Here is an 11,105-nt window from a genome sequence, read left to right on the forward strand (position 1 = left end):
TTACGTTACTCAATGAGAGTAACGTAACGGAATACGTTACAAAATACATTTTGGGGCATGTTTTCTGCAATCTGTAATGGAATACATTTTAAAAGTAACCTTCCCAACACTAATTGTAAGTAAACGAAATTAAATAAATATGAACAAAATTTCAATTACAGGTTTTTAGTTCTTAGTATATTTGTGTAGATATCAATCTGAATCTTTTCAGTAACTCTCTAGATTTGAAACAAGTGTGTGAAACATTTTTACAAGTGAACATTTCCTACACATTCTCCCATTTTGCAGCATGTTTACTTTCATACACTCAGCTCTGTTTTGTGTGTTAGCACCTGTGTATGCAGGTTCAGAGTTTTTGGATTCAGGCTGCAGGCTTTCCTCCAAGTCAGACATTAGGAACAGTGCTTGTGTTTTCTTTACTGCTTTTTCCACTGGATGGACAAACATATGTAAATGTTTTTGCTTTTGACTGGTTTGAGTGGACTGAGCCCACTCATGTAGCTGGAGCTCACCTCGTTTATCAGGTTTTATCTTTGGTCACTTTCTGTCTTTGAGTCCTGACTGCTGAGATGATCTTTGTGACCTTTGTCATCACTAAGTTAGTTTCCTGTTCTTTTCCACACTGATGTTGTGTTCACTGCTCTTTCAGTTTGTTTGTGGATTTTAAATAATCGATCCTGTTGACTTCATTCTTTCTTACAGAGGCGTACATGTTCCCAGCTGAGGCCTCGGTCCTCCTGGCCTTCCTGCTTGTTGCACTTGCTGTCATTGTGGGTCTTTCAGTATATGTGAGGAGATTACTCAACAAAGGTATGGTTGGTGTGTGTGTGTGTGTGTGAACTCCTGTCCACACATGCCCATCTGGGAGCGCTCCACTACAGCAGTGTGTCTGCTGGTGACTGAGCAGCTCCACTGCCACATTTGAGGAACAGCTTATGGCCATTATCAAAGTAATGTAGAAAATGAGTTAGAAATAACTTTGTTAAAGACAACAAACAGTGACCAACAGGACTCACAGAGAAGGAACCACAGGTAGAATAAAATGAGTTAGGGTACACCTGAACAGGTCATCAGTCTATTGGAGGGCTAACACAGAGACAGACGACCACTAACACCTGCAGCCAATTTAAAATTACTAGTTAACCAAACATTTGTGTCTTTGGACTCTGGGAGGAAGCCAGAGTTCCCAGAGAGAGCCCACACAGACCACAGAGTACCACAGAGAAAGGCCACAGCCAGCCAGTGAATTCGTTTCCAGGACCTTGTTACTATGAGGAGATGGTGTTAACCAGCCTACCACGACGCTGTCCCCAAAATAAAATCAAGAACCAAAACTAAACAAACATTTGACAAAAACTCAACTCTATGATTCAAGGTGAGCACAGGTGGAGGTCATGTGTGGAAGTTTTAAAGGTGATTCCCTCACTACAGTCTGTGGTCGCTTAAATATTTCTATTATATTATTCTGCCCCTCACCAGAAATTGGTTTGTTGTCTCAGGGCAACAATGTGTAATAAGAGTAGAAAAATGTCACAGTTTTCTGTATATACATTTCTGAGAAAACCACGAAATCACTCAAAACATTGATTTTGATTTGAACAAACATCAAGTTGATTTTCATATCAGAGTTTAATACAACGACTAAATGAATTGTAAATCCACTGCAAAGTGCTTTTCTACTCTACCTGATCACTCAAAGCACTTTGCACTACACACCTCATTCACCCATTCACAGACACCTTCAGACAAGAACCTATTCTACATCTAAGTGCTTTCTATCTAAGTCAACATGTTTTCACTGCAAATATTTCGCTTTATATTATAAAAACAAATATGCTCATGTTTTCCTTTGTTGTCCCCTCAGCCTCCCAGGTGGAGGTGGATTCAGGGGTGGAGACAGTCTACCTACTTTGCAAAACCACACAAAACCTGCCTGAAGACACTAAAGTGGAGTGGAAGGACAACTATAGAAGTTTGGAAAACTATAGGAAGGTCCACGTGTATGAGAACGGCTCTGACCAGCCTGAAGAACAGCACCAGGTTTACAGAGACCGAACGAAGATGAATGAAGACCTGCTGAAAACTGGAGACCTCAGTCTGACCCTGAAATACCCCACAGATGGAGACAACCACACCTACACCTGCACCGTCTACAGCAGGAAGGGAAACATCCTGCTGAAGAGAAAGGTGGAGCTGAACGTCAGAGGTCAGTGCTGTAGATACAGGTCAAAGGTCAGAGGTCATGGCGGAGTTTATTCTCTAGAAGCTTTTAGTTTGAATCTATTTTCAGTTCATTCAAATAAAATAAATTCTTTGATGTTTTGATCTAAAAGCCAAAACTGTCCGGCGGAGCAACTGTGTGTTTAAATGAACAGACTAAGAAGACCATTAAAAATGATCCTAACTTCAAAATAAAAGCCTCTGGCATGATTTGAGTTTGGATCAAATCAATAGTTTTGTTAGTTTAGTCCAAATCAATGTAAATGTATAAATATCAATAGTTTTAAAGCTGCTGAGATCATTCAAACACTTTGATCCAGTCATTTGGATGTTGTCACATGTCAGGGTGGAGCAGCCATAAATATGAGGCTTTTATTGTGAAAATGATGAGTGTGATGATCCAGAGGAGCCCATGGGGTGTTTGTGGCTGGATGCAAAGGTTTGTAGCTCTCCTTGTAAAGAGAAACAGCTTGAAGCTACAGAGGAGCGTCTGCAGAAGAAGACAGGGGAAAGAGGAAGAAGCTGAGGCCGCTGGAGAAAAGACAGGAAAAGAAAATCAGCTTTATTTGTTGGAGGCCGTTTGTTCATCATACTGAAATATTCCCACTTTAGAGACATGAAACAAAGTGAAGTGTGGATTGATGTTTGTCTCAATGATTTGGGCCCTGGAATCATTTCTTCATCTCCCACTTTAAGACATATTAATGTCAGCCTCACATGTCCCACAGTGGACAGATTTCTATTTCTAGATGATATTTGGAGGATTTTCATGTGTTTCTCTGCTGTCACAGCTCTTTGTGATATTTGAGCGCAGCTGTAATGTTTGTGTGGTTAAAGCCACCAGACTCCACTGACAAAAACTCTCATTTTAGCCGGAGAACACGGGGCTGCTGTGGGACTTTGTGTTTGCAAAGATTTCTATTGGAGGCATTTTTGCCTTTATTATATAGGTGCAGAGAGTAGACAGGAAAGTGGGGAGAGAGTGAGGGACACACAGGCACCTGTAGTAAGCCCCGCCTTCAGTCCACCTGCTCAGCCAGGTGAGCTATAGCGCTGCTTTAACATGTTAGTGTGATTGAGAGTGAATGAAAGTGAGTGATGGAGGCAGCAGGAAACTAACAGGCTGTTTGTTCTGAGAGGTCACATGACTGTTTTTCTCAGCAGAGTCTGATGGATTTGATGAGACCATGAGAGCGGCTTCAGTTCCTCATCAGAAAGAGTCTGACAGAAGCTCCTCCCTCTATACCCCAGTAGACTTCTATTAGACTGCTCCAGATTCCTGAGAGTTCACACAGAAAACTTTACAAACAGCCAAAGAAAAACTATTGAAAAGGCTTCAAGATGACAAAGAGCTCTTTCACAGCACATATGAGCCATTAAGAAGTGCACATTTGTGTTTTCCATAGTCCATCATCCAATAATATCACAGGACAAACTGTGAGGTAAAAAGCCTTCAGCTCTTTGTGAATGAAGCAAAAAGACTTTGGTCCTGAGAGATGGTTCAAAACACAATTCAGACCTACCAAAGTATTATTGGTGCCAAACACATGAAGCCTTCAACTTTGTATTTGTCCAGTCAGTGTGGCAATAGAAGTCACTGTGAGGATTTTCAATGTGCTATCAAAGAGCATCCAAACAATCAGGTGAGAATGAAGAGAATTAGTGTGGATGGACAGAAAATCCATATCCAGTGTGATTTAGGAGCAGTTCATATATAATGAGTGAAATGAAAGAAGAGCACAGACAGTAAGAACATGAGTGAGCAGACATTTTGGAGCTGCTGATCCACACAGGGCTGGATGGAAGGAGTGGGAGTCCATGATGGCTCAAAGTCTCTGATCCTAACTGTTCCTGAGCCTCTCCCCCTGCCTCCTCTTTGGATCTTCTCCTCCTCTTCTTCCTTATCTGCCTCCTCCACCACTGCTCTCTCCTCCCTCATCTCCTCCTCAGCTGAACTGAAGTCAGGGCTGTAACATGAGGAAACGTGCAGAAATGACTGAGTCAGCATGTTGTTGAAGTGAGTTGAGTGATTGTGAGCAGATTAGATGTGCGAGCCTCCCCTGTAGAGAAAAGCAAATCTTCTCCAGAGTTTCCCACCTCATGTTTTCCTGTGTCACAGCTGATTGTCAAATCCTGGCTGTCACTAAATGAGTGGTCCAAAGGTGGAAGGAGGAGCACAGTTAGATTGTTCACCTCCTAACCTGTGAAATCAATCAGCTGAATGAAAAACACTGTGATCCTATGAGCTGCTATCAGGGCTGCTCCATTCTCAGGATTCTCATCTGGATGATTGAAGCAGATTATTGATGAAGTCAGCAAACAGCTTTCAAAATGGCTCTTTTTCCAGGGGAACTCCCTGAAATGTAAATCTCATGGAAATGAAGAAGAAGTCCAAAGGCGTGGTTAGGCCCAGACTTGTGGCTGTTTTCAATGTAAAGCCCATGTTGCAGGCAGCTGCTGCTCCTTACTGGCCCACAGTCTCCACTGATGGATGTGTCAGCTCACTTGTACTGTAGCCACGGGGAGAGCGGTGGAGAGATGAAGCTGACAACCAGAGGTGTAGTGCTATTTGTTGAAGGAGCCCAGCGCACCGTGTGCCATGTAAGCACAAGTTTCCAGAGATGATTGGACTCTGAAATGATCCATGTTGGACTGAATGTAAGAACAGATCATAAAGTCCTCTGTGTGCCCGTCTGTCTGAGCATCTTCATCAGTGTGCAGCTGATCTACAGCTAATGTGCTGATTGATGAGCAGCCTGTTCATGGTGATGATGAGAAACAGATTTGATTCAAAGCACAAATGAGTGAAAAAGGAGCAGCAGCCATGATAGAGCGAGTCATCTGCTGACAGAAATAGTGGAGTGAAGGATTTGTGCAGCGTTTCTCTGTGAAAACAGCTGATTCAGATCAATGAGAGGAGGATGAAGGAGAAGCAGCATGTTTCTGATAGAAGGATCACTGCTGTGCTACAAACTGCTGGGACTGTGTGTGAATGTGTGTGTGTGACGGCTCAGCTGGAGGCAGGATTGGTCCAGAGGAGAGCTGCTTTATTCCAGACTAACTCTTCTAGAAAGCTGAAATCTGTGTGGAACAGCTGACCTGTACCATGTGGAAAAGAACAGCAACATGATTCAGCGTCAGATCCCGACACATCCACGGATTCATCCCGTTACAGGAACTGTGCAACATGTGGCCTCTGTTTGTTCTGCATGTGATGCTGCAGGGATTTCTTCAAGTCACTATAATATAGTGTCAGATGGACACATGAAGCTAACACGGCACATCTTTGTGAGTCTGCAGCATGTTGACACACATGTCAGTGTTGTACAGATCTGAGAGCAGCACAAACAAACTCCATCAAAGTGATTTGTGCTGTTGCAGAGCTGTGTGACTGCATTTGTCTTCATTATGGACACATTTCTACAAATGGGACTAAACATGTGACCCTCTGCACATCCATGGGCTCAGGCTCAACAGTGCACCCATTGGCTGGATGCAGCTTGTATTGTGGCTCCTCCCCCTTGACCTCCGTGTTAGCTTCAGGTCAGTTTAGCTGTGTTTCCTCCAAATCCCAGAATTCCTAAGGAGCAGGAATATGTGGGGCTGGGCTCTAAACACTCAGGGTGAGGACTGAGTGAAGAGCTACAGGACAGAGCCAAAGTTTCAGCACTGCGCTCACAGCTTTGAGACGTCCAATCAGCAACTGGTCCTGATAACACCTCCCCTCTCATTCCACATACATGAAGACTGCTAGAAGCAGCTATCAGCCACATCAGGCTCACATCATGCTTGGTATTAAACATGCTGCAGTCTGCAGTAAACTCCCTGCCACAAAGCTTTGAGTGCTCTGAAAGGGAATCTCCTCCAAATCCACCTGTAACAAGGTCACCTGCAGAAATAACTGTGTCCACGGGCAGAGTCACTAACACTCTGCACCAGAGCTAAACCTGCTTTGGAGCTAAAAAGCTGCTGTCAGGGTTTCCTGCAGAGCTTCACAGTAAATGTGGAGACTGAAAGCTGTGGACAGTTTCTGTGGCTGGATTATTTCATATGTGTTTGTAGGAGTTTCACTTTCAAAGTTTGGAGTAAAGTGTTGAAATAAATCAGGTCTGTGACGCACACTTTACTGCAGATTGTTCTCAATGTAACACAGAAAGCAATCAAAATGTGATTGATCCTGATGTGGTTGTGATTGTTGCTTCTAGCAGTGTTCATGTATTTGCACAGAGAGGGGGAGATGTTATCAGAGTGTGTAACTGATCAGATCTGATGCTAAATCATGTTCATGTACAGTCAGCTGATCCTCACAGTTCACTTTGTAATCATGCAGCTCTCCTCTGATCAATCCTGAGCTCCACCTGAGTCTCAGTCCTCAGGACCTCACACAGTCCCAGCAGCTTCTATCAGCAGAGTTCTCCCTGATATCACAAACATATTGATCCTCCTTCAGCCTCCTCTCATTGATCTGAACTGTTTCCACAGAGAAACTCATCAGTGAAACCTGAGCTTACTGTGGATTATTCTGGTTGCTCCATCACTCTCTGCCTCACACTCCCTCATCTGCTGCTTTCCTCTGATTGGCTGCTCTGACAGAGTCATGATTGGCTGCATGTTTGTATATATTCAGACTGTGAATGTCTTTGTGAATCCAGGGCAGCGAGCGAGCACCACGTTTAGTCCTGATCTTAAAAGGTGCAGTTGAATCTAAAGTGGATGTACAAAGGAGGTTCAGATCATTCAGAGTGTTTGTGTGTGTGAGGGAGGAGGAACACCAGTGGTGGTAGGAAACACTGATGAACATGTTTCTCCTGTTTCCTCGTGAAAAGAGCGTCAGCGTACTGACACAGCTTCTTTTGCCTGATCACTTGGAAAAATGATCTCAAACAGAATCCATCAATGATCAGATAGAAACACATCAGCTCAAAGCCTGGAGTTCATACTGAAGCCCACAGTTATATGTAGGCCAACAACACGCTGTTTGAAACCAATGAATTTACTGTACTGAGGAACTCTGTGGCAAATGAGTCAGTAAGATCATCAACATGGATCTTAAAATCAGCAGCTCAGATCATGTGATCACACATAAGAACCATGGAGCAGGAAACATCTGAGAGCTCCAACTCTGATGGAGTCTTAGGAGGGCGGAGATACCTGCACAGATAGGAGCTGTTTCACACTTTAACAAGCAGCACCTCCAAACTACACCCTTCATCCACCTTAATAGGGGAGCATTTGAAGCCAAAGCTCCACCCACCCAGCCACTTTCTCTGGGCTGACTGAAACAATCATATGTGGGGTCAGAGTTCACAGACTAGACAGTCCTCTCCAGATTTCATCATGTTTCTGTTCAAAACATCAAATCAAGCTGAGGGGAAGTTGTAAAATCCTTCAGAATAAAAGCCTGACTATTCAGAGCTCCAACAAGAGCAAAGTGAACCAAGGTGGATGGAGGCAGCAGAGAAACTGTAGGGTGGAGCTGAATGCTTCATCAATGGGATGATGCAGCAGATTTTCTCCACCTTGCACAAACTGTCCTGTTAGTTATTATGACTGGAATATCCAAAATGTCTCCAGAGGCTCCGAGTCCAGCTGAACATGTATTAGTGTTTAGAGTGGAACTGAGATGATAGGGACTAGGACCTGGGGGACGTCAGTCAGTGACGGAGCGGTCAGCAGGTGTGGGCAGGTGTGGACAGGTACTTGATGGAGTGTTTCCTGCACGCTGGACTCCATATGATATGTTAGCAGAGAGTATCTGGCTCCTGATTGGTTGAAGTGGAGCCCATCTGCTGCAGAAAGATGCCTCCTGTCCCAGAAAACATTGAAGTTGTCTCTAAAGCCCAGGCTGTGGGAGTCACACACAGAGGAGAGCCAGGTGTGGAGGCCGAGCAGCCGCCCAAACGCCCCACGGCCACAGAGCTGAATGCACTTGTAGAGTATCATGTTTTTATGGCTCACATTTAAAGTGTTCCAGCTCTAATGTACAGCTGTCATATTAGAAATAGAAGCAGCTCTGATTTTAGTGCTCAAATAAATCTATGAAGTGATGAATTCACACATGAACAGTTTTCTGCAGCGTTCCTCTCGGCCTTATTTGCAGCTCCACTCTTGTTTTTGCTCTAATAATTATTTCTCTCCATGAGCTGTTTCTCTGCCTGAAGGAGGCGCCACTCCATCGCTTCATTTAGTGCAGAACAAGAGTCACATGATGCTGCTCTGTCAACACCAATCACACTTTGTACAGCTCATGTTGTGTTTGTTGTCCTCTCAGTCTGTCAGGTGGAGGTGGAGGAGGGGGCGGAGTCTGTCCAGCTGCCCTTCAAAACCACACAAAACCTGCCTGAAGATACTAAAGTGGAGTGGTGGGAGGTCGGTTCATACGACACTGTCCACGTGTATAAGAACGGCTCTGACCAGCCTCACAAACAGCACCAGGTTTACAGAGACCGAACGAAGATGAATGAAGACCTGCTGAAAACTGGAGACCTCAGTCTGACCCTGAAACACCCCACAGAGAGAGACAGTGGGAGATACAGATGTGACGTTGGTGGGAAGATCTGGAGAGACAAAACAGTGCAACTCAAAGTGAAAGGTAGGTTTGTTTATTTGTTTGTTTGTTTATTTGTCTGTCTGTGTCTGACTGTCTTGTGTCTCCTCTGCAGGGAGAGTTCAGGTCCAGGATCAAACAGGGGACATCAGGAACAGAAGCAGCTCCATTGATCCGACTCCTCTGATGGCTGATCAATCAGTTTGATCTGTGTGTTCTTTGATTATTGATCAGTGATGTCAGAGTGGAGTCAGTGTGATGTTGTTGTTGTGTGTTTGAGACTTTTAGTGTCCATGAAGGTCTCTGCTGCCGTAGATCCTCTGAACTGTGACAGAGGTCTCACTCTGGAGGAAACTCTCAGCACTTTCCAGCAGCTCCTCCATCATGGAGGACGTTCCCTCACTGTAACAGGTGGAGGAGAGAGGAGAGGAAGCACAGGTGGATCCTCTGAGGAAGAGGAGCGTTCCTACAAACCACATGATCACATGACCAGAGGACAAGCATGTGTAGAAACACATTAAAGTCAGCCTGTAAACACGTTTGTGTCAATTCTAGTCGTGTTTTTCTGTTACAGTAAAATAAAAGAAGAGAAAGCAGAACAAATGCTGAAGCTGTCTGTGTGAAATAAAGGAGTTAAAGTACACACACACACACACACACTCTCACACACACACACACACACTAAATACTGAGGATGAGGAGTAACTCTGAGGTAATTATGACACAGACAGCAAAGAAACACTGACTAAAAGTTTCATCTTCATCTGAATCATCATGAAGCTTCAGTCTGATGAAAGCTGACAGTGTGACGTCACACACTGACTCAGGGAGGCACAAACCTCAGTAAATTAATGGAAATGGAGTCAACAAAAACACTTGAAACCATTTATTGTATCATTATCTCTTCTAACAAACCAACAGAAGTTGTTGGGGGGGGGGGGCAGCTTCACACATTCATCCTTTGATGCATCCATCAGAGGATGAATGTGTGAAGGAAACATACATGTATGCACAGTATGTATGTCGACTGTATGCAGTAAAAATATGGATAAAAGTACACAATACTTCACTTAATCCCACTTTCTAAATCTTGTAGTGTGGAATTTTAATAACATTCAAATCTATTACATACATCAAAAAATTCATAAGTCAAAGGCACCAGGCTGTGTGGACTCCCAGATAGTCCAGGGTGGATCCATCCTCAGTCAGCAGATCCACGGAGTCCCTGATTCCACAGGATCAGCTCTCCTTCAGATCCATCAGACTCACTGCAGACCCACAGAGGATCCACTCGTTTTATTTCTGACCACAATCAGACTTTACAGAAGCTCTGTGGACTCAAACAGGTCAGTAAACTGTGCTGTCAGGTTAACTCATGTTTGCTGTTCAGTAACATCAGACTGGTAGGAGATGATGAAGCTGATCATCATTTATTTAGAAATGTGAGACCAGTTAGCTTACAACACATTAGCTAACAGCATATTTGCTAACACCATTTTAACTTACAGCACATTAGCTAACACCATTTTAGCTTACAACACATTAGCTAACAGCATATTAGCTTACAGCACATTAGCTAACAGCATTTTAGCTTACAGCACATTAGCTAACAGCACATTAGCTTACAACACATTAGCTAACAGCATATTAGCTTACAGAACATTTGCTAACAGCATATTAGCTAACCGCATATTAGCTTACAGCACATTAGCTAACAGCATATTAGCTTACAGCACATTAGCTAACAGCATTTTAGCTTACAACACATTAGCTAACAGCATATTAGCTTACAGAACATTTGCTAACAGCATATTAGCTAACCGCATATTAGCTTACATAACATTTGCTAACAGCATATTAGCTAACAGCACATTAGCTAACAGCATATTAGCTTACAGCACATTAGCTAACAGCATATTAGCTACAGCATATTAGCTTACAACATATTAGCTAACACCATTTTCGCTTACGGCACATTAGCTAACAGCATATTACCTTACAGAACATTTGCTAACAGCATATTAGCTAACAGCATATTAGCTTACAGCACATTAGCTAACACCATTTTAGCTTACAACACATTAGCTAACAGCATATTAGCTTACAGAACATTTGCTAACAGCATATTAGCTAACAGCATATTAGCTTACAGCACATTAGCTAACAGCATATTAGCTTACAGAACATTTGCTAACAGCATATTAGCTAACAGCATATTAGCTTACAGCACATTAGCTAAACAGCATATTAGCTTACATAACATTTGCTAACAGCATATTAGCTAACAGCATATTAGCTTACAGCACATTAGCTAACAGCATTATAGCTTACAGCACAT

At 43.2% G+C, this 11,105-nt stretch overlaps 1 protein-coding gene across 1 annotated transcript; it reads left to right on the plus strand.

Annotated features, from left to right (window-relative positions):
- The first annotated feature begins 412 nt into the window (after nt 1–412).
- LOC134623732 (V-set domain containing T-cell activation inhibitor 1-like) lies at nt 413–8,980 on the plus strand. Its single transcript, XM_063468755.1, has 4 exons — nt 413–810; nt 1,865–2,206; nt 8,492–8,812; nt 8,883–8,980. The coding sequence occupies exons 1-4, from the start codon at nt 711–713 to the stop codon at nt 8,972–8,974; spliced, it is 855 nt and encodes a 284-aa protein (XP_063324825.1). The 5' UTR covers nt 413–710; the 3' UTR covers nt 8,975–8,980.
- The last annotated feature ends 2,125 nt before the right edge of the window (nt 8,981–11,105 follow it).

Source organism: Pelmatolapia mariae, unplaced genomic scaffold, assembly GCF_036321145.2.
Source record: "Pelmatolapia mariae isolate MD_Pm_ZW unplaced genomic scaffold, Pm_UMD_F_2 NODE_ptg000871l+_length_23518_cov_1, whole genome shotgun sequence".
Taxonomy (NCBI): domain Eukaryota; kingdom Metazoa; phylum Chordata; class Actinopteri; order Cichliformes; family Cichlidae; genus Pelmatolapia; species Pelmatolapia mariae.